A 24,944-nucleotide genomic window follows, 5' to 3' on the forward strand; every position below is an offset into this window, starting at 1 on the left:
CATCTTGCTCCCAGATTGTTCTAATCCACACAACAGCTGGCATGCTCCTGGCACGTTTCTGATGCCCGGTAAACAGTGGATATCTCTCCTGATGAAAGGTTGGATTCCCATTTTTGCATCCTTCACGGAAGCCCCCAAATATTGAGTAATTACCCTAGTTGAAATGCTTAAGCATAGATAGGGACTGCATCCTTTATTGTGACTTCTATTTTGGAAAATTTCTTGCTTGAACTTTACCTGACCATCTTTTCCGCATAGTAAAGGGTTTTGTCGAGGCTCACTCTGTGCAGAGTCCTTACCACTCACTACCTTTGTGGACGGCAATACCACATGCAAACCTCATAAGCCTTTGAGGTAAACCCCATTTTCGTGACCATTGTAGTGATGAAGAAAACTGGGATTTAGCAACTTTCCAGATCACAGAATAACAAAGCGACTGAGGCAGGTTTCAAATCCAGACCTCGAAGATTCCAAAACGTGATGATTTCTCCCCTACACCAAATCAGCCCCCCCCCCCCCCCTTAATCGGTGGTGTCCATTAAGCCCACCCACCTTTGAGGAAGGTGGGGCGGACAGGTTCGCTTGGACGAAAAGCAAAGTTGGCAAAATCTCTTCGAGTCTCTTAACTCGTAAGGTTTCCGCCGCGGGTCTCTTTTAACTCCTAAGCTTTCCGCTGCGGTGTAGGCTCGGGGCTCCCGCACCCGGCGCTTTGGCTCTCGGGACACGCGCCCTCGCACCCCGGCGCTCGGCCACCTCCTCCCTGGCGGCACGTGGGTGGGGCGGGGGCTCCAGGGGGCGGCGGCCAATGGCAGCGAGGGGGTCAGAGTCGGTTCCCCGCGAGGGGCGCAGCGGTTGCTAAGCGCAGCGATGAGACGGATCCGGCGCCAGCAGCCCAGGGAAGGGGGAGGCGCGAGCGAGAGCGCGTGGGAGCGCGGAGGCCAGAGCCGGGAGGGGGAGCGAGCGGAGAGAGACGCCGGGGAGGCGCGCGGGAGCGAACGCCCGCTCGGGAGCCGGAGCCCCGCGGCAGTGCGGCCGCGCCCCTGCCCGAGCCCGTGCGGCCGCCCAGCCCCGCTCCGCCCGCCGCCTTCTGGGCTCCCGAGGATGGAGGACTCCCGGGAGACGTCGCCGTCCTCCAACAACTCCTCGGAGGAGCTCAGCTCTGCCCTGCAGCTGTCCAAGGGCATGTCGATCTTCCTGGACGTAAGTACCGGGCGAAGGAGTTGGGTCGGCGGTCCCCGACCTCCACCCCCTCGTCGCGGCTTTCCTCTTCCCCTGGAGGAGGGTGGTCGGTCCAGGCGCTGATCAGCAGGTGTTTTGCACCCCCCCTCCCCCCGAACACCAGCGAGAACTACCTCCTTACCTCGCTCCCCTGTCCCCCTGGAAATGCACCGAGGAAAATGCGGGAGAATGACTACGACCCAACTTGTAAAAAGGATTGTCCTGCACCTGCAGCTCGGGGCTTAACAACCCTGAATGAATGGCAGAAGTTAAATTTTCCAGCGGCGTGGGTTTCATTGGGGACTAGATCGGTAGCTACAACAATCTCCATTCAGGTGAATAGAGCGTTTTAAAGGGGCTAAGGGAGGGAGGGAACCTCATTAACTCAACTCATCTCTGATGTGACCTGTTTGCAGTTCCCCATCTCCCTGAAGCTCTTAGGCGACGGGGACAGCATTAGGGATTGCGATGCCTCGCCACCCTTCCCCAGCCCCCACGGAGAACAATTACTTTGAAAACATACTTGTTTTTCGTTTTTAAAGCGGTGGCCAAGATCCCTTTCATGCTGTTACTTTTTTCACTGCCACCTCCTATTTTTCCGTTTTTCTCTCCTGTTCTTCCCTATACCTCTCCAAGTTTTCATTGCTATTCATCAATTCAAGCATCTGAATGTTCTTCCTTGGGGCCTCTCCCTCCCTTCGGTATTGATGCCCTTCCTTCATTTCTCTGATACTGTAATCGTTCTTTCTCTTTCTTTGTTTTCTTTTTTCTACCCTCACGCCAGGGTTTTTATCTGTACAGCAGTTTTGTTTCTTATTTATTTCTCAATTTTGCGTTACTGCCCCTTTCTGTTGTTTCTGTTCTTTATTATTATTATTTTTTTCACCCAGCTCTTTGCTGTTAGGATTAGTGGTTTTCCTATCCCTCAGTTGCCTGCCGGCTTGGGCTCCCTCAGCCTCTGCGTTGTCACATATATGCTGTCTCCTGGAGGTAGTCGGTGGGGATAATTCTGGCCACTTATTTAGACATGGTAGAAAATTGGCAAAAGGCATTGAGGAGTGCTGCGAGCTCTTTACTGTTCCCTGAGATCATTTCTTATTAAAATCCAGGTGTATTTAAAATGAAAATACATTTATTTGTGGAGAGATGAAACCATCAGGAAATCAACTCATTAGTACCATAATGGTGAAGCGGTTGTCATGAAGATAAGGGGGACAGAGTGAGGAGCCCTCCCAAGTGTCTTTGAATGGATTAGCTGGGATTTTTTAATTGGGAGAGAAAACCATATTGATCATTAAATCCGGTCAAAGGCAAATGTCATAGGTGAGACTCAGCTGCATCTCCTGGCAGCCTCCTCCCCTCCTCACCATGCAGTTCCAGGTGGGGATCCAGGCCTCTGTGGCCAGCCATCTTCTTCCCACCAAAACCATCTGATTCCCATTTTTTCTCTCCAGTTTAAGTCCCTTATTCTTCTGAGCCCTTAACTCTGCTTGGCTCTGGCCAGTCAGGTGATGTTTTGGCTCTAGTGGTCCGACTGGCTGCTATTATTCATTAAATTATTCATTAAATCCTGCCATTCAGGGCCAAAAAGCCCGTGAGGAAGCCAGGCTGAGAGAAGGAGGCACACTGCACACGGGAGAAGGGGATCTTCAGGGATAGCATCAGGGCTCCAGGAACTCACGTCTGTTAGGAGGTTGATGGCTAAGCTGCCATCAAAGAGATTCAAAGAGGGCCAAGGGACCCTCCATTCATACTGGCCTGATCTTCACTGGGTCCCCCAAGGATATCAAGTGCTTCTCTATGACTTTTTTTGAAGCAGTTAACAAATCCTGGCGATACTGTGGAGATGAATGGATTGAGCTGTATAAATGGAAGTCGTCCTCTTTGACACACACACTAATCTTGGCCCAAGTGTCCAAACTGCTACTTAAAAAGAAAAGAAAAGAAAAGGAAAACAGAGGAAATTAAAATCTTTTTTTTTTAATTTTTTTTTTAACGTTTTATTTATTTTTGAGACAGAGAGAGACAGAGCATGAACGGGGGAGGGGCAGAGAGAGAGGGAGACACAGAATCTGAAACAGGCTCCAGGCTCTGAGCAGTCAGCACAGAGCCCGATGTGGGGCTCGAACTCACGGACAGTGAGATCATGACCTGAGCCGAAGTCGGACGCTTAACCGACCGAGCCACCCAGGCGCCCTGAAAATCTTGTTTATTGTTTTATATACATGATTGTTCTCAAGCTCTGTAAATAAACAGCATCAGGTCCCTGTCCTGAAGGAACATGTGCTCTATGAATAGGATACCCTTGCCTTCTTGTATCTATTTCTAGAATTTAAAAATAAGAGTACAAAACTGATTTCACACAAGAGGTGTTGACATGCTTGTTTGTCAGGAAAACGCCAGTGTCTATATAAAAAAAAAACAAAAAAAACAAAAAAAAACTGCCACTGGATTTTATCTCGAGTAGAAGAGATTTTGTTTACACTTTTTCTTTGAGATGTTTTGTGAAAAATCCAGCACTCTGGTGAAATATGTGACATGAGAAAGGATTTGTTACTTAAGGATTTTTGAATTATTCATTTCTGGATCATATTGCTTTTAGCAAAAATAAAATGTGAAATATAAATACATAATTTACTCGATTTGTTTTCATATATTCCAGTAGCACTGCTAAGAAAGATTGCTTTTTGAATTCTATGCAGATCATAAGTCGGTAATAGAGATTCCCTGTTCCAAAGAGGAACAGGAATGAAACCCGTCAGAGTCACCTGCATCACCAGGACTGATTTCTGAATTTGAGGAAAACTTTGATTTTTAGTGTTTGTCTTCCAAGGCCACTGTACTAACGAGTCCTCTGAGTGATTTTGAGGCTACCCTTGCTGACATGACTAGATATATCCAGCTGGTAAGAAACTAGCCACAGAGCAGAAAACCAGAGAGGGATTTACCATACCTATTTGGCTTTTGCTTCATTTTCCTCATGTCCAAATCAGCAATCATGATGAGTATGCCGCTTAATTCTAGAAGTTGTTGCCTTCGGTGCAAGTGCATAGGATAAGAAAACTGAAAACAGATAAAGGAAGTGTGCTATATAAATTTGCACCATTATTGCTAGATCATTGTTCCCTATTGAATGCCTGGATCACAGTTGCCAAATCCACAGATGAATACAGAGACTGTTTCATTAGAAATCTAATTTATTTTATTCGATTCTGTCTAAAAAATGGCAGAATATATACGTTATATATACATTATATATATTCATCATAAATACTCTTGAGTGCCCACTGGGGGGCTTAGGAAATCCAGGGCTGGTGCCAAGGCATCTGTGCTGTGCCCCCCTGCCACCCACAGGAGAGTGGCTTCACTGGGTTCCGTGCATAGCAACATGGGAGGACCAGGAGGATGACAGTTCTTTTCCTTCTTAACACCTGCAATGCTGTCCATCCCCAGGTTATTTCATTCCAGCTGACAGGGAATAAACTCTGATGTAGAATACTAGTCCATAAAGCATGTGGTCCCTCTTTGGAATCATTCTATTAATCGACTCCGCTACTGTGCAAAGGGAGAAAATCAAGCCTTTCACATCATCCCCCGAAGCAAGATAAATCTGAAGTGAAGTTAGTTATAATTCCACCGCTTGATGCCACTGCCTTCTCCCCAACAGTTTTGTTTGCTTTTTAGCTGGAAAGGAAGTGGCCCTTCCTCATGTCGCTAGGGGCAGAAGTGGGGCCTGGAAGGCTGTGAGGGAGAGAGATGATCTTCCTGTTTGTCTTCCCTTCCTTCCCCCGGCCAGGCATGCGCACTGACGCCCACTGAACAAAATGCACAGTGCCTTGGCTGGTCAGGGACTTGGTGAAAATAAGGAAGAGTCTTCTTTTGCAAAGCTACTTAATCCTGAAGCCCTGTCTCTACACATGGATGGGAATATCTGTCTAAGAGGTGAGATGGACAGAGGACTGTCAGAGCAGAAACAGTTTTCCAGGTACAACGGTTCTGTGACCGAATTCTGTTACAGCCATATACCTCCTATCTTGTCTAGCGCACCCTGGATAATTTGAGTGCGGTTGTTCCGTTGGGAGGATGGCAGTTAACCCTAATTGGCAAGGCAGATATCACTCTCCGAGGTTTAAGAGGCTGCAGAAGTAAGGGAAACTTCGTTTTAGTGTTACCATACATTTAAAACTGTTTTCTCACACAAGCCCTACTCCAGGCACAATTGAGACGATAAAAATGTTTGTGCTGATTACCTTTGCTCCATCCATTCCGTGGCCACTTCCCTGCATCCTATTTCGTGGAGGTCCTTCCTTCTGGAGGTCCAGGTCCACAGGCTATGATTTACCTGGTAGGTCTTCCCTTCTGGATGGTACCCCGTGTTCTGGATGAGAACCAAATTCCCTGCCCTATATCCTCATCTCTCAGGAGTCTTCCTGGCTTATGTCATTACCTAATTTTAACCTGGTACACAGTAGAAAGCACTTAGCAGATATTAGTTTAGTAAATAGTGACAAATAGGCCTTCACGACAATATTTGCATCTTAACACCTGCCTTGAATAACCTCTGGTGAGAAATGAGACATTTAAATGAAGGCCGTCAAAGAATAGCCTTTAGGGTAAAGGATGCTGTTTGATAATCCGTAGATTGTTGCAAAAACACAGCATGGCCTGCATTTGAGTTTTAATTCTGACCCTAATATTTGCATCTATTTACCATGTATCTTGTGGTAGCAACTGGTAAGATTAGCCCATCCAGATTACTATGGTAGCATAGTGTAATGAACCCAGTTTTCATCTGCAGTACATTTAAAAAAAATTTCTTTAATGTTTATATATTTTTAAGAGAGAGAGAAAGAGAGTGCAAGTAGGAGAGGGGCAGAGAGAGAGGGAGACACAGAATCAGAAGCAGGCTCCAGGCTCTGAGCTGTCAGCACAGATCCTGACGTGGGGCTCGAACCCACCAACTGTGAGATCATGACCTGAGCTGAAGTCGACACCTAAGTCACTGAGCCACCCAGGTGCCCCTGCAGTACATTTTTTTATTAGTCTGTGGGCTCAGAGGCAAAATTTGCAGCAGAGACCGTTCTGTTCATATTTCATTACAAAGAACTGTCTTAATAAAGCTACTGTCTTAATTTCATTGCTAAGAGGCTGAATGCTATTTAAGATACTGCTTTCTGAAATGAAATGATGGACATCCTGGGCCCAACTCTCTGGTATGTGGTTATTCCTGTTCTAGTTACTTCGAACTCTTAAGGACACAATAGAGCTTGAAATAGAATCCTCCGAGCATAGTAAAGGTAAGAATTAGGCTGTGTTTCATGTCTCCCTGACTCTCCGCTGGGGCTTCATAGTTTCAAGGAGGGGGAGGAAGCTGGTTATGATGGAGAGGAGGATTCCCCAAATCCCCACTAGAAATTAGCTTCGTGGAGTAAAAAGATTTTGTGTCCCATTCTGCTCTAAGCACAGTTCTTACTACTACAAGCAGCTTTCTTGCAATCGTTAAATAAATTTAGTTTATAAAGGGGGACCAATTTCTTATGCACACAAGTCAGGGGGGATACATATCTGTTGTTGGAAATTTGTCATAAGTGAGATTTTGGGTAATAATATTAAACTATTATAAGATTGTAAAATGATTAGATTTAGCCATACTTCATCTTCATGAAGTCAACAGAAGGAAAGGAGGATAATACTTCTGTAGCAGAAAGCAGGAAAACCGAAAACTTTGGTAATCAAAACTATTGCTAATCTTTCGAGCTGCCCACCAAGAAGTGATGACCTAAATGTACGAGTGGCTCTGGTTACTTCACATAACTGTCTGTTGCTCAGAAAAATGATCCTCGAATGCCCCTTTCATGTGATTCAAGGGTATCTTTGCAATATGATAAAGGGACATTTTCTCTGGTAGTATATATAACATAGCTGTGGTGTGCTATATTACCCGGATTTTTTTTCCCTTAGTAGACAGTGACAGCTAGGGCTGATTTGATTGTTGCTAACAGAAAAAAAAAAAATAACCTAAAGTATCTTAAGATTTAAAACAATAATTTATTGGCTCCTGCGATGAGAAGTGGAGACTCTCGTCAGAATGGCTTGATCAGGAGCTCAGAGAGTGTCATCAGAGTCCTCTTTCTTTCAGTCCCTGGATGGACACTGCTGTCTTGAGGACTGGTTATGTCCAGTTCTAGGTTGTATGAATTTTCTGTGGCTTCTATGACAGTATACTGCACACACAGTGGCTTAAACAACCGCATTTGTTTTCTCAGTTCTGGAGGCTGGGTCGATGATATCAAGGTATGGGGAGGACCTTTCCCTCTGAAGGCTCTAGGGGAGAGTCTGTTCAATGCATGTCTCCTAGCTTCCAGGGTCAGATTCCTGTACATTCTTTGGCTTGCAGCTGTACCACACCAGTATCTGCCTCCATTACCATGTGGTCTCCCCTCTGTCTCTGCATCTCTGAATCTCTCTCTCCTTATAACGTCACCCGTCTTTGGATGTAGGGCCCACTCCAATCCAGGAAGAGCTTACCTTCTTTTTTTAAAGTTTATTCATTTATTTTGAGAGAGAGAGACAGAGACAGAGGCAGAGGCAGAGAGAGACGAGAGAGAAAAATCCCAAGCAGGCTCCGCACTGTCAGCACAGAGCCCGACGTGGGGCTCCAACTCCCAAACCGTGAGATCATGATGTGAGCCCAAGTTGGACGCTTAACCAACTGTGCCACCCAGGAGCCCCAGTAAGATCTTATCTTAATTTGATTACATCAGCAAAGACTACTTTCAAACAAGGTCACCTTCACAGTTACTGGAGGTTAGAACTTCAGTGTTTGTTTTGAGGCCCACAGTTCAACCCATGACGTATATAACGATAGAAGGGTGGACAGCAGCTTCTTACCTATATCTTCCCAAGTTCAGAGTCAGCAGAAGAGAAAGCGTGTCTCTTATGATAATTCCAGCAAAACCATGACCTTACTGTGCTCATGCCTGAGTAGTCACTGTGGACTGAGTGATGTGACACCCTGTTTGCCAGGCCTGAAGGCTCTGCCCAATCCTCGAGAGTAGAGAAAAAAGATCGATTTCCCAGAAGCAAATTTTGAAATCATGACTTAAGATACCTGATGGCCAAGCAGTTCTTATCCACCAAAGATAATGTAATTAATGTGTAGAAGTAAAGTCAGATACAATATAGACACATGAGCTCTGTTTATCCATGATTTATTATTTTTTTGTTTCCATGGATTCCCATTTATTGAGATACAATTGACTTACATGAAATTGCGCCCATTTAAAGTGAAAAGTTGATAAGTTTTTACATATGTACATACCTGTGAAACCATTATGATAGTCAAGACAATAAATATACCTACCACTCCAAAAAGTTTTCCCATGTCCTTTTATAATACCCTCCCTGCTCATTTGTATACAACCCTTAATCTTCTTTCTGTCACTATAGATTAGTTTGCATTTTCTAGAGTTTTGTATAAATGGAATCATATAGCAGGTATTCTTTTTTGTCCTAGGGTTTTACTCAACATGATCACTTTGTGATCCGTCTGAGTTATTGTGTGTATTCAAGAACCCTTTCCTCTTTATTGCCCAGTAGTACTCGTCGAGTGGATGTGCCACAGATTTCTTTTGTGCAAAGGCATGGGGTTGTTTTCAGTTTTTGACTACTATAAAGAAACTTCTCAATTAGGAAACCTTTATTTAAAATTGGAATTTCTTTTATTTAATGGTGGGTGAATTATGTATGAATATGATGTTCACTGCAATTGCAAAAATGGTCATAATTTTTTTTTCTTTTTCTTTTTCAGATACTGAGGAGAGCAGATAAAAATGGTAAGACCAAAAATCTGCAGTTTCTATTTATTAATCTCTTGCCTTTTAGATCACCTTATAAAGAATAATATGGAAAAGAGAGGAGAACCCAAGAAAATGGTACATAAAACGTCAGCCTCTTGTGCTAAGAATTTTAGCCAAGTTTATGGCTCCAGATATTCATGGGAAGCTGAAAGAGATACGTACATTTGACAGGAAGACGGAATTTATGCCTTGAAGTGAGGAGCTGTCATAGCTCTGGCTTTTCCCTTTTATGCTTTAATTTTAAAGTAATAACAGCTTCTAATCATTGAGTGTCTACTCTGTGCCAGGCCTTGGGCCAAGTGCTTTGAGTTATTTCTTAGAGTTAACAAGATATAGATCTGGGACTTGAACTTGGGTCTGTGTGGCACCAAAATCTTGGCTGTCCACACTGAACAGTGGCCTTGGGGGCTGCTGTTGTGCTCTGAGCTAGTTACCTACAAGCCTGCATTGCCAGACTTACCTCCACTCCATGGCTCTTGGCCATAGCTCTTGCATTTGAATTATATGCACTAGAAGTAATAATCTATAGGGACAGAGCAGTAGGTTGAAACTAGTATAAAAAGATTGTTCTGTCAGAGGAACTATGATTTAAATGATGCTTGCACAAAGTCCGATTATAAGCTGTCATAAGCAATATCCTTTGACTCTTATCCCACTGCAAATTTTGTTCCATGGAATGCCAAATTAGAGCTTATTGAGTTTATTTTGCTGCTGTAATATAAGTACAGTATAGTACAAGTATAGTATAGAGTTATATTCTTGACAAGACTTTTGTGACAAATTTAGGATACAAAAAGTCCTTTCCTTTTCTTGAAATCCAATTTCTTACCTGTGGGGAAGGATTACAGGCAGAGTCCAGGTCTGACACTTTAAAAACATTTGTTGTGGTCTGGTTAGCCCTTAAGCAGCCAGATCAAGAAAAGCTTGATTGTACTGGATAGCTTTTCACACAACAGAAAAGATATTAACCCCAGGAGTTGCTGTCATATGAGGGTCTGTTCCCCAACCCAGATATTTCATTGGGCCTGTCCATTAGAATGTTTTCTCAAATTAGGGTGCACTGGTTAATATTTTATCAATTCAGAGGGGCTTTTTTCCACCTGAATCACTTGATTGATTTTTAAGACGGATGTAACGATGCTGTTATCTTGTCTTCTCATCCCACTTGTTGGCCTTATGCCTGACGTCCAAACCCAGTGATGCCTGAAGCACGACTGAATAGTCCCTATGGCTCCACGCTAGTTGCCTCATATATTAGCAGCCATTTCTAGTTCAGATATGCCTTTTCTCTCTCTCTACCCAGGCTCCTAGTTTTCTCAGGCTACACCTTCCTTTCCTCGGACCCCCGGCTCTCATGGAGGGTCCTTATTACCTTTGTATATACCACTCTTCTCTCCATTACAACTCACCTCTTTTGGTGGCTTGCTGTCATAATCCGTAGTCATAATAAAAAGCACCTGAAAAACCAGTTCATTATTTACTGTAGTTTATGATAACCTCATATGTTCTGCTATGAAGAATGGTCACTCGGTCAAAATAGGATAGATCAGGAGAGATGGGAGTGCTTTGATCTAAAAGCCCGGTGTGGTCCTGTTCGGTCCCCTGTTTTTTTCATCTGCCTCCTTGCTCCCTCTCCTAATGTGCTCTCAAAGCCGCCTGCCCTTCCGCTCTTATTCCCACATATTCACCACGCGTCCTCTTCTGTAGCCCTCCCAAGCACTAGGGATTCTCTGAGCATCGCTCCATCTGTCACCCTTCTGTGGTGGTGTCCTTGCTTTGACTTCCACCTGTTCTGCCCTTTCCGTGCTTAGCCAGCTTGCACACTCTCCTGTATTGCTGTCATTCCTGCTCAGAAGGCACCTTATCTGAAAAGCCTTCCCCAGTTCCCCCTTGCAGGGCCCCAACCTCTCTCTCTCTGTGCTCTGCACACTTTGGCTTGTATTGCTTATTCCCTTTTGTGAGGACTACAGTTGTTTGCTGGCGATTCTACTTCTCTAAGCCAAGCTTGCCTCTCTTGGACAAGGAACTTGGCTTAGGTGTAGATACCACGCCCAGCCAGTCCTGGGGACTCCGTGGATGTTCATTTAACAAATTAACGACGATTGATGACATTTTTCTCCATTACCCATCTCCTGCCTCTCTGTCTACTCTTTCCCCTGCCTTTCATCCTGCTTTGCTCTTCTCCCTAATTCTCAGTGTAAAGTGAGGGGAAACACAGACAGGACAGTCTGGGTTTAAGTCACAGCTCTGACACCTAGTAGCATTATGGCTTTGGGTAAGCAACAAACTCTTCACCCTCTGCTTTCTCATCTACAGAATAGAGATAATAGCACCTACCTATGTCATGGGGTTATTATGAATAGTAAGTGACACACATATGTAAGGTCCCCAGGGAAGTGCATGGTACATAGCAATAACTTATACCTGCTCATTTTGCCACTATTTTTATGATCGATGTGATCAGTATCACTATTTAAAGCTTGAGCTATTTTGAGGTTGTGATGCCTTAGCTATTGGAGACACTTGGTGACATTCCAGTCATTTCTATTTCAGTGGAGTTTAGTGAGAAAAAAAAAGAGAGACTATTTACCATATATTCAGAATTGGAAAAAGGAAAAAGAATTGTGGATAATCTAATGTAAATGAGAAGACACCAACATTAAAAAACCATCTTTCTGAACCATGTGTTCATCCCATTCTGTATTTGCAAATAAACAGCTGCTACATGTACGTGATCTCTGGGTAACAGACCCTCATGTGACAAAATCCCTTATGGACTGCATAATTGACAATGGAATAACAAAGGGGGTAAGAGGTGTTATTCAGTATCAGCTTAATATGATACTTAGCCTACCAGATTTAGCTTTTGGGATCTATCTGACATGAGAGAAGCTGCTGGAGAAATGGGGAAAAAATACATGATAGCAATTAGCTATAATAATGGTGTCTCAGAGAGATTTGTTTGCTTTTGGTTATTGTTTTAAAATCATAGGCTAGGATCCTAGACATAAAGACAGACCTCAAAATAGGATAGGAGAGATATGAGTGCTTTGATCTAAAGAGCCCAGAATTAAATCTAGAAATGCAAAGCTCCTGAGAAGGCTTACTTATATGCAGGTAGAATGAAAATGGAAATGATTCATGGGTATTTGCAAAGTTCGTAAAAAAAAAAAATTAACCTTAGAAAAAGGCAAAATGGAAAGGCTCATAGTAATTAACACCACAGATTCTATTTCACATAGCACCAGGCCCACCGCGGGGAGTAAAATGCCTGCCGCAACATAGGTGCTCAGTCAGTACTTGCAAATCTATTTGCAAGAGGTGCATATCCAACGATATGATACTGAAAACTGAACAAGAAACACAACCTTATAGATCAGTCCATCAAACTAAGCATTGCTGTTACTTATCTGTTGTTTATTAATTAATAGTATTAGCTAAAATTTGTTGAGGACATGTCTTAGACTATGTCCGATTACAGGTGCTTTATATACATTGTCTTCAGTTGTTGTGAAAAGTCTATAGAATAAATAGTTTAGAGCAGTGGTAAGAACACTGGCATTGGTTTAATGACTTAGAGCAAATCATTCAATTTTCCCTTGCCTCCGTTTCCTCGGCTGTGAAGGGGGGATAGATAATATTGTTTCTCTCAGAAAGCTGTCGTGAATAGTAAATGAAATTTTGCCTGTACATAGTAATTACAAAGATATCAATCCACTAAGAAGCTATAACATTTTAAAATATTTATGCACCCAATATAGAAGCAACTAAATATATAAGGCAAATTTCAGCAGACCTAAATGGAGTAATGGACAGCAATAGAATCATACTAGTGAACATTAATATACCACTTACATCAATGATGTTGATGATTTTCTGAGACGATCAATAAGAAAACATTCTGCTTTAAACAACAGACCAGATGGATTTAATAGATGTATACATAGCATTCGTTCCGAAAGCAGCAGCAGAATACACATTTTTCTTGAGTGCACATGGAACGTCCTCTAGGATAGATTATATACATGTTAAGTCACGAAACAAGTCTAAGTAAACTTAAGAAGATTGAAATCATATCAAGCATCTTATATGACCACAGTGATGTGAAACTAGAAATCAATTACCAGAAGAAAACTGGAAAATCACAAATATATGGAGATTAAACAACACACTACTGAACAACCAATGGATCAACAAAGAAATCAAAGGAGAAACTTAGAAACTACCTTGAGACAAATGAAAATGGGAATACAACATAACAAAATCTATGGGGTGCAGCAAAAGTAGTTCTAAGAGGGAAGTTTATAGCGATATAAACCTACCTCAGAAAACAAGAAAAATTCTCAATCTGACTTTACACCTAAAGGAACTAGAAAAAGAATAAATAAAGCCCCAAGTTTAGTAGAAGGATGGGGCTAATAAGTATCAGAGTTGGAATAAATGAAATAAAGACAAAAAAGACAACAGAAAAGATTGATTAAACTAGGAACAGATTTTTTGAAAAGATAAAAAGACAGACTTTAGCTAGACTCAGTAAGGAAAAAAGGGGGCTCAAATAAATAATATCAGCATTGAAGAAAGAGAAGTGGCAACTGATACCAAAGAAATACAAAGGATCCTAAGAGACTATATGAACAATTATATACCAACAGATTGGACAACCTAGAAGAAATGGATAAATTCCTAGAAACATACAATCTTCCAAGACTAAATCATGAAAAAAAGAAAAGTCTGAATAGACTGATTACTAGAAAGGAGATTAAATCAATATAAAAAAAAAAAACAAACCAAAACTACCAACAAATGAAAGTCCAGAACCAGGTGGCTTTACTTGTGAATTCTACCCAACATTCAGATAAGATTTAATATCTGTTCCTCTCAAACTCTTCCAAAAACGTTGAAGAGGCAGGATTGCATCCAATCTTATTTTATGATGTCAGCATTAATTACCCTGATACCAAAACCAGACAAAGACACCACAAAGATGTAAAATTATCGGCCAATATTCCTGATAAACTTAGATGCAAAAATTCTCAACAAAATATTAGCAAACTGAATTCAACAATACATTAAAAAGATCGTATACCATCATCAAGTGGGATTAATCCTAGGGATTCCAGGATGGTTCAACACCCAAATAATCAATCAACATGATATCCAATTTTAACAAAAGGATAAAAATCATATTATCTCCTCAATAGATGCAGAAAAAGCATTTGGCATAATTCACCATCCATTTATGACAAAACCTCTCAACAAAGTTGGACTGTAGACTATTTCAATATCTAAAGTCCACAAAGACAAGCCCACAGCTAACATTATACTCAATGGTGAAAAACTGAACGGTTTTGCTTTAAGATTAAGGACAAGACAAGGATATCCACCCTTGCCACTTTTATTCAACATAGTAGGAAGTCCTAGCCAGGGAAATTGGGCAAGAAAAAGAAACAAAAGGCATCCAGATCAGAAGGGAAGAAGTAAAACTCACTATTTGAGGGCAACATGATTTTACAAATAGAAAACCCTAAAGTTGCCACCAAAAAATGTGTTAGAGCTAAGGAGTGGATTCAGTAAAGTTTGGGTACAAAAGCAATATACAAAAATCTGTTGCATTTTTATATACTGAAAATGAACTACCAGAAAAAGATATTAAGAAAATAATCCCATTTACAGGTGCATCAAAAAGAATAAGATACCTAAAAGTAAATTTAACTAAGGTGGTGAAAGACCTGTTCAGACATTAATGAAAGACATTAATGAGAGAAATTGAAGAAGACACAAATAAATGGAAAGATACTCTGTGCTAATAGATTAGAAGAACTAACATTGTTAAAATGTTTATATTACCCAAAGCAATCGACAGATTCAAAGCATTCCCTCTCAGAATTTTGGTGGCATTTTTCAGAAATAGAAAAAAATAACCTTAAAATTGGGACAGAACTACTACTGGCATTAAAAACACTCATATAAGAAGTTCAGGTTGAATTTGTGTGTTTGGGAATATTGTGAAGACTTCATTGGATCCTTATGTAACCAATGTTAATAGATTAGCAAGAATTGGTAAGAGCTTTTCAACGTGGCCGCCCATAGTTTGGTTTATTCAGTTAACGTGTAAATATGACCTCAGGTAGAGGGGTAAAACACAGTTTTGATAAATGGGAATATTTTCTCTGAAGATAGGGAAACTTTGAGAGTACCATCCAGAGGTCTGTGGTTCTATTTCCTTTATCTTGCTAACAAGGCTCTTTTGATATGAGCTAGTTAGTTAAGAATCACCGGCCACACAGGGAGCTCTATAGCCCCTCCGATATTTAAAAAAAAAATTTTTTTAATGTTCATTTATTTTTGAGACAGAGAGAGACAGAGCATGAATGGGGGAGGGGCAGAGAGAGAGGGAGACACAGAATCGGAAGCAGGCTCCAGGCTCTGAGCCATCAGCCCAGAGCCCGACGCGGGGCTTGAACTCAAGAACCTCACGAACCGTGAGATCGTGACCTGAGCTGAAGTCGGACGCTCAACCGACTGAGCCACCCAGGCGCCCCGCCCCGCCCCTCCGATATTTTAATCAGGGATCCTAGCCCCAAACAAGGATAAAAAGATTAAAAGCTGGGCCCTGGAAATTAGGATTACTGGCATGAGGCCGATTTTTATTTCATAATCTCTCACTATTTTCTCAAAATGTTTTGGGAACATCGGTGTAACTGAGAATCAAGTAACTAATTGCAGAGCAGTAGGGATCAGATATGGCACTATACTATATTTACACTCAGGCGTCTGCAAACTTGCAAACCCTTCAATTGTACACCTACCAGCTTGAAAGTCAAAGCAAAGTCTAGTAAGAGCTATCTAAAAAAATAAATAAAATCTCACGGCCGGACAACGACCCAGGAAGAAGTGGCTCATCAGGCAATACAACATGTGGGAGTGCATGAGTGCAAGTTCCGACTATGATAATTTTTTCACAAAATAAGGAAAAACAACTTTTCTATTTCCACAGTATGGTTTTTTTTTTTCTAAAATACAAAGCAGTTTCACTCTCATAAATGTGTTGCTTTTCTGCCAAAAGCAGAAAACTGTGAAAATTCTTATCTTTACTTAGCTGGGCTGATCAGCTGTCATAGAAACAAACAGAGAATTTCTATTCAAATTACTGAGCCCACAACATGAATGCCACGGGCAGCCAGAGGTTCAGAAGTCAGAACCTGCTCTGATAGCAAATCCTACAGTGTATAGTGCAAGGTGTCCCCTCTAAAATGTGGCCTCTACCATAAGTGCTGTCTGTAATCTGGATCTGTTGGTTAGCAGCCCAGAGTTCCTTTCTCTTTCTGTTCTGCGGTGAATCATCTCCTCTACTCCATCTAGTTACAGTTAACTGTAACTATAGTTAAGCTAGGCTTTGTCGTCAGATGTCCTGGGTTCAAATTCCCGTTGCTCTCTCCCTCTGTGATCTGAGCGAATTATTTTACTTCCTCGTTTATAAAAAGGAGATAAAAACTGTAGGTCTCATTGGGCCCCTGGGTGGCTCAGTCGGTTAAGCCTCTGACTTCGGCTCAGGTCGTGATCTCAAGGCTCATGAGTTCGAGCCCTGCATCGAGCTCTCTGCTGTCAGCCCAGAGCCTCCTTCGGATCCTCTGTACCCTTCTCTCTCTGCCCCTCCCTGGTTCATTCTCTCTCTCTCTCTCTCTCTCTCTCTCTCTCTCTCAAAATAAATAAACTTAAACAACAACAACAATGCCTCTCACACAGGCTTTTTAAAAGATTAAAAGAAATAATACAGATTTTTTTGAAAGGTGCCTGTCCCTTAAAAAGTTTTTTTTTTTTTAATAAATGTTACCTATTTTTATTTTTTCATCCTGCTTATTCTTATTTGGTGGGATAATTACAATGGCCCGCCCACCCTCCCACTGGTGCTGAATTGTTTTCCTGTCAGTGCCTAGATGTTCTGTCCATGATGACCTTACTGAGCCCTCATAGCTGCCCTGGCTGTTGCCCTACCTTTGCCATGGTCATTCAGCTTTGCCTACTGTTTGTAAATCAATAATCCTAATATAATTTCTCATGTGTGCTTAGAGTTGGCCCTGTATGCCCAAGACACCCTTTGGGTTCTATACTCCAACACTGAAAACTAGGGAAACTGAATTCATTTTTATTTATGGTTTTTAAAGAAAATAGTGAAAGCATTGGGAAAAACTGAAATGTATGTGATCCATTCAGCATCTGAAGTTCTCTCAGGTATCAAAAGTGTTGCGATGCTGGATTTCGTTGGCTCCGTCTTCATGATGTCAAATGTATTTATTTATTTATTTCAAAGTGTATTTATTTCAAAGTAGAAATATTGTGATTTCTTCCAACTGCTTATTACTTACACTTTTTTTTTTTTATTTTTAAGAATTTTTTTTTTTTCAACATTTTATTTATTTTTGGGACAGAGAGAGACAGAGCATGAACGGGGGAGGGGCAGAGAGAGAGGGAGACACAGAATCGGAAACAGGCTCCAGGCTCTGAGCCATCAGCCCAGAGCCTGACGCGGGGCTCGAACTCACGGACCGCGAGATCGTGACCTGGCTGAAGTTGGACGCCCAACCGACTGCGCCACCCAGGCGCCCCTATTACTTACACTTTTAAAAATGTTTTATTAGAGGGGGGGCCTGGGTGGCTCAGCTGGTTAAGCGTTCGACTCTTGATTTTGGCTCAGGTCATGATATCATGGTTCGTGAGATTGAGCCCCGCGTGGGGCTCTGTGCTGACAGTGTGGAGCCTGCTTGGGATTCTCTCTCTCTCCCTCTCTCTGTGCTCCTCCCTGCGTGCGCGCTCTCTCTCCCTCTTTCTCCCAAAGTAAATAGATGAACTTAAAAAAAAATAAACAGAATATCCCATTTGTTCCAGGATAAAACCCAGACTCCTAAGCATGGTACCACTTACCCAGCCTCTTCTCCCTCCATTCTCTCTGAAGGACACTGCCCGTAACTCCCCCAGCCCCCAGCATCTAGACATGCACCACTTCCTCTGACCTTCATCCTTCTGGTTTCAGCCTAAGTTTATCTCTCCCATGAAGCCCCTTCTGCATTTGGTTTGATAGAAAATGGCCTAGGAGTCAGGGGTGGATTTGTAAGCTAATTCTGCCACGTGCAAACTGTGTAGTTTGGGGTAAGTACTTAAAGATTTCTGCTTGGCTTATAGGGCTGTTGTGAGAATTCAATGAAATAATAATTAAAGTACCATACATATGGCAAATATACATTCAGTAAATATTAGTGCCTTAGCCTGACTACCCACCATTCTCTCATCTATAGTTTCATTGCATTTTGTATATACCATTTATTACATTGTACTGAATAGTTAGGGTAGGTTTCCCTACCCCCTATTAGATTGTAAGCTCTTTGAACACAAGGAATTTTATATCTTTGTATCCCTAGTAATTAGTATAATGCTTGATGTATTATTAGTATTTTGTAAACATTACTAAATTGCTATTGGGCCATAGAGGAAGGTAAGTCTAATTCTGCTGGGGGTGTTGGGAAAGCCGCCTCTTTTTAATGTTTATTTATTTTTGAGACAGAGAGAGACAGAGCATGAATGGGGGAGGGGCAGAGAGCGAGGGAGACAGAATCGGAAGCAGGCTCCAGGCTCTGAGCCATCAGCCCAGAGCCTGAGCGGGGCTCGAACTCACGAACCGTGAGATCGTGACCTGAGCTGAAGTCGACGCTCAACCGACTGAGCCACCCAGGCGCCCCGGGAAAGCCGCCTCTTGAGTGTACTTCATGCGAGTGTAGGTTAGATGGGGGACAGGTAATCCCAGGTAAAAAGAAAAGCAAGTACAAAGGCACACACACACTTGAAAAGTACATAGGAATTAGTTGCTGAACACAGTTTCTCAGTTTGTAAAACTTTATCCTGAATACCTCCCATGCTCATGTCTGAAAGCACACTCTCCATCCCAGCTGCCCGGCTTGCTGCAGTAGCATTTCCCAACTCTGGAAATGCTACCATTATTCATTACTTGCTCCAGCCAGAAGTTTCAGAGGCTTCCATGATTCTGAGCCTCTAAAAACCCCACATCTAATCCATTAGTAGACCCTGTTGGCTCCACCGTTAAAATACATTCAAAATGAAGTCACTTCTCACTACTTCCAAATCTCTACCCTAGTTAAAGCTGCCAGAATTTTACAGCCGGGCTGCCACAAAACCCTCCAGATTAGAGCTGTTGAAAGCATCAATAAATCCATGGTAAAGGTAATAAAGAAATTGAACTTGATATTTTTGAATGTATTATTAGCAAAGAGTTGGTAATTAGTTGAAAACATTAAGACAGATGAAGGTATTTAATAGTATGACTGAGGGGAGGAAGGTATTTAATAGTACATACTTATGGCTGAGGGCAGGAAGGCAGACTTGTAGTTTCTGGCTTGGGTAATGAGACTGTTCTTTATGTTGAGAGTGTCTTCTATATTAAAAAAAAATTTTTGTAATATTGGCGTCACTTTTAGTTATGAGAGCTCAGTTATGAATATCTGTTGCTGTTAACGAGAGACATGTCTTTTTTCTCAATGTTCTAAGTCATGCCTAAATTATTAAAAATCAAACACTTGTACATTACTAAGACTTAGATGGCCATGAGAGAATTGGTTCGAACTTCAAAGAAAATATTATAGTAATAACAGCAAAAAAAAAAAGATGCCTATATGTCAGATGCTCTGCTAGCATAATTTTATTTCATCTCATAACAGTCTTACAAGGAAGATAATATTATCCCAGTTTTACTGATAAGTAATCAGAGACATAGGTAACTTGTTTAAGGTCACAGAACAAGTAAATACAATTTATATTCAGATTCCCCTCTAACCTAAAAGTCCTAGTACTTAGCCCAAGCTGCTTCATCTACTGTGACTCACCTCCATAGTGGGGTGAAGCTGTTGAAATATCCGTCTTTCCACATGCATAATGCTAAGTGATTCATTGTAACTTAAAAACAAGAGACAAAAATGTATGGGATTATCTTGGTGATGATTCTGTTTGTAGATGGCATAGTATAGTGGAGATCTGGAACCAAAAAGGACACCTTTGATCGTGGCTGTATTATTTGTTCATTCACTCATTCATTCATTTGCCTAATATTTTATGAATCTTCTTTTTATGCTGGACACCGTGCTAGGTGGTGGTAATGCAAAGATTCAAAAACACATAAACATGAGTGTACATTCACTAGGGTGTGGTCTTGAACAAATTAACATCTCTCAGCTTGTTTCCTCATTTGTAAAGTAAAAATAATAAAATTTAATTAGCAGCACTATTGTGAGATATATGCCAGGTAAATATATGTGGAGTCCCAAGGATTTTGTTTAGTATATTGTGAATATTCAAAACATGTCAGTTTCCTTCTACCTTCACTAATTTCATATGGGTTCTAAAGATATAATTTATGAAATTACCTATGAATTAATTACGGAAGCAAACTGGGAACTGTGAGCTCTTACAAAGGCTTTATGTTGCTAGGACAAATTATATATTTGTGTAAGGAAAATAACTCCTTTTGGATTTTGGCACATAGATTTGGAGAAAACTTGGTCAATCACTTCTCAACAATTTGGGACTTGAAGTAGCGAAGGGATATTGGACAATGCTGTCCTTTGGGAATTTAGCATCTTATTGATTAAAAAAAAAAGTCATACACAGAGAAAATTGAGTAACAATGTCATCAACAACACAAGAGGTATCACTAAGGCAAACGGATGCTAAATATACTAATGTATGAGTTCAGAGGAGGAAGAGTTCTTTGGCTTGGGTTTGCCTAGGTAAGCTTATAGAATAATTGTCCTCAACTAGATCTCTAAAGATGAGAAAAAATTGAGACAGCTGGGAAAAAAGAAAGATGCTTACCATCAGGACCAAGTCAGTTCAAAGTGCTCCAAACCCAATTCAGATTCGTTTTAGTGAAATAGGGAGTTAGTTGATTCTTATGACCGAAATACTGCAGGGATGGTATAGAGGCACGGTTGTACTTAGGTGTCAGGAGTCACTCTCCTTTCCTGCCTCCTTCCCTCTCTCTCCATCTCAGGTTTGGTTTTCCTCTGGTTGGTTTACTTTCAGGTAGGCTTTCTTACCAGGAGAGGCAAGATGACTCCTGGAATGCATCCTACCAGTTCAACAAATGAGAATAAAAAGAGAATACCTCTCAATATTTTCTCTGGTTGATCAACTAGAGTCACATGCCTATTCTTTTATTTGTTTATTTGTTTATTTATTTATTTATTTATTTTTATTTTTATTTATTTTTAAATATGAAATTTATTGTCAAATCGGTTTCCATACAACACCCAGTGCTCATCCCAACAGGTGCCCTCCTCAATGCCCATCACACCCTTTCCCCTCCCTCCCACCCCCCATCAAGCCTCAGTTTATTCTCAATTTTCAAGAGTCTCTTATGGTTTGGTTCCCTCCCTGTCTAACTTCTTTTTTTCCTTCCCCTCCCCCATGGTCTTCTGTTCAGTTTCTCAGCATCCACGTAAGAGTGAAACCATATGGTATCTGTCTTTCTCTGTATGACTTATTTCACTTAGCATAACACGCTCCAGTTCCATCCACATGCCCATTCTTGAAGCAATAACCAAGGGAAGGAATGAACTGATTTTTCCAGGCTTGGATTACACGTGCATTTCCAGAGTGGCGTGAGCTGCATAAAGCCTCACCTAAAATACTTGGAATGAGAGAGTGGGCAGGTAATCTGTCAAGTGAAAACCAAAGTATTTTTACCAAAATAAAGGAAAGTAGACGTTGACCGAGCAAAAATACCATATTCCTTTTTGAAAAGGTAAACTAGTTGGAAAAGAGTTATTATCTATTAGAAACAAAGGTTTAAAGAGGGGCGGAAGAAGCAATTGAATTGTGTATTGTATTCCTTTTTCTAAATCTAACACCTGTATTAAAACATTTAGTTTTTCATCTTGCAGTAAAATTGGCCTACAAATGGGGTATTCCTTACATTGCTAATTGTGAATCCATATTCTCTACAAATGCCTAAATGTTCCTCCAACAAAAGTTTCATCTGTCATTCTACAAAAGACTGAGTATATGGGGTGGGGGTGGGGGTGGGGGTTGTTTTTCTTGCCTTTCTCCCAGTTTCACCTAAAACATTGCTGTTAATTTCTCTGTGGAAGTGACATTAAACAGATATATATTTCTTACTAAGTTAGAAGCACATTCTTTCTAGCCATGAAAAATTAATATATACTCATTACTTCAAGATGAAGACAGTTTTCATATTCCCAATACAATTTCAAGTGACAAAATTATTTTGATATAAGAAATGAGCTTTCCTGATAACGAATCTAAATATTTGTGGGGAGGGGGGCACCTGGGTGGCTCAGTCGGTTGAGCATCCGACTTCGGCTCAGGTCATGATCTCACAGTTTGTGGGTTCGAGCCCCGCATCAGGCTCTGTGCTGACAGCTTGCTCAGAACCTGCAGCCTGCTTCAGATTCTGTGTCTCCTTCTCTCTCTCTGCCCCTCCCCACTCATGCTCTGTCTCTCAAAAATAAATAAATGTTAAAAAAATATAAAAAAAAAAAGAATCTAAATATTTGGTATCAAGTCAGTGAGGAGCCAAGCATTTCACTGAATTACTCAGTTTTCTACCTGAGTTTTGGGCACTTGGCAAATTTTAAACTGATGGCAGTTTTAATGACCTTCCAAAAATATGTCCCCATGCTTTCAAGCACCACATCTGAATTTACTTCAGTTTTCTTCTACTCCTGGAAAGAAACGTAATAATATATAACTTACGTCATTATTGTGATGATTATGGTCGATAAAATTTAAAGTAGAAATGCTTCAAAAAATAACAAGTCAATGTATTTTTACTTGTATAAGCGCCGATACCTGAAACACATTTCGTTCTCCCAGATGGTCTGTAGAAAACACGAGAACCAGGGTAACTTGTCTAGGATTAAGAAAGTGACTTTGTTGAGTTGATTATTGAATTTAATGTATTAGATTTCAAGATATAATATGAATAGATATAGTTGATTTTACCATGTTGATAACATGGCAAATCAGTTTTTAATATATTATTCTATATAATTTTACATGCTATTGTATACATTTTTAAATTTTTTAAAAAGCTTATTTATTTTGAAAGACAGCGAGAGAGAGAGCGAATGAGAGCGAGAGAGCAATCATGAGTGTGGGAGGGACAGAGAAAGAGGAGAGAGAGAGAATCCCAAGCAGGCTCCACGCTCAGAGCAGAACCCGTTGCGGGGTTGATTCCAAGACCCCGGGATCATGACCTGAGCTGAAATCAAGAGTAAGACACTCAACCAGAGGTAAAGAGCCTCCCAGGTGCCCCTAAATAAAACTTTTTATTTTAGAACAGTTTTGTATTTCTGGAAAAACTGTGAAGCTGCTATAGAGAATTCCCATATCCCTAACATCCAGTTTCCCTTATTATTAACATTTCACATTAGTGTAGTACATACGTTACAATTAGCCAGTATTGATTCATAATTAACTAAAGTCCGTACTTTATTAGAATTCCTTAGTTTTTCCCCAGTGTTCTTTTTCTGTTCCTGGATCCTAGCCACGATACCACATTGTGTTTAGTAATCATATCTTCTTAGGCTCAGTTTCTTAACCTGTTTTGTTTTTGATGATCTTGACAGTTTAAAGGAGCACTAGTCTGGTGTTTTAGATGTCTCTAGATTGGGATTTGTTCGATGTTTTCCTCATGTGTAGGCTGGGGTTATGTCTTTGGGAGAGGAAGATAGCAAAGGTAAAGTGCCATCCCCATCGTATCAAAGATTTATATGGCCAGCATGATTTATGACTCTTGGCATTGGCCTTGATCACCTGGTTCAGGTAGTGTTTGGCAGGTCTCTGCACTGCAGAATTTACTCTTTCCTCCCCTTTCCATAACTTGACTCTGGAAGTCACCGTGGGCAGCCCACACCTAAGGAGTGGGGAGTTATGGTCCACCTCCTTGAAAACTGAGTATGTGCATGAATTATTTATAGTTCTTCTGCATGGGAGATTTGTCTATGCTCTCATTTATATATGTATTTATTTAGTCAATATTTATAACACTACAGACACATAGATATTTATTCTATGATTAATCCAGTACTACTCAATATATTTTACTGTTCAATTTGTCCCACTTTGGCCATTGGGAGCCCTTCCAGTAGACTCCTCCGTGCCTTTGACGTACCCTCACAATTGTGAGAGTCTTTTAGTACTTTCTTACTCTCTGGCCCTTCAGACGCTTCAGACTCATCTTTTATAATTCCTGCCCCAGTATGAGAATCCGTCAGTTCTCCAGGGATTCTTGATTTTTTGTTTTTACTAGAGAATGGATATTAGAAACCAAGATGTGGGTGGTAGACGTGTTCATTGTCACTGGGGTGCCATTGTTGCTTCTAAGCTCTCTCAGCTGATGGAGCAAGGAAATATAGATGTGTATACTAACCCAAGTATGTGTGCATTTCTACAAATATTTCTGTATGCGCACATATGTATCTATATTAAGCTAAACATGAGTCATAGTGGTATTTCAGACTTTAAAGCATTACCATATGGATTATTCTAGCCTCCTCCTTTAGCTTCTCAGTAACCTGCCACTCCAACAGTGGGATACCTGTCTCCCCCAGTCAGCCGTTCATTTACATAACTGTTCAATTCCAATATGCATGTATAGTACTCAGGATGTTTTACTTGTGCCCCTGTGGAAAACAACTTTATCAACTCGGGTCTAGTGCTTAAGTACCCCTTATTTTGCCTTTATGTGGACTCCATTCGTTTCCAAAGTTACTTAGGTCAACACTGTTTTCCCTCATTGCCTTCAGTGAAGTTGTTTCCATCTGTTTCTAATACATTTAA

The 24,944-nt window shown here is 41.1% G+C and overlaps 1 protein-coding gene across 1 annotated transcript in view; it reads left to right on the top strand.

The window, feature by feature from the left end:
- Positions 1-828: 828 nt before the first annotated feature.
- NECAB1 (N-terminal EF-hand calcium binding protein 1) overlaps positions 829-24,944 on the top strand; it is a 194,173-nt gene continuing 170,057 nt past the window's right edge. Inside the window, exons 1-2 of the mRNA XM_053896109.1 lie at positions 829-1,200; positions 9,029-9,053. Coding sequence (XP_053752084.1) covers positions 868-1,200; positions 9,029-9,053 — 358 coding nt within the window. The 5' untranslated portion in view covers positions 829-867. The remainder of the gene's footprint in view (positions 1,201-9,028; positions 9,054-24,944) is intronic.

The sequence above is a fragment of the Panthera pardus genome, unplaced genomic scaffold, assembly GCF_024362965.1.
Source record: "Panthera pardus isolate Hobbes unplaced genomic scaffold, ASM2436296v1 HiC_scaffold_7, whole genome shotgun sequence".
NCBI lineage: Eukaryota > Metazoa > Chordata > Mammalia > Carnivora > Felidae > Panthera > Panthera pardus.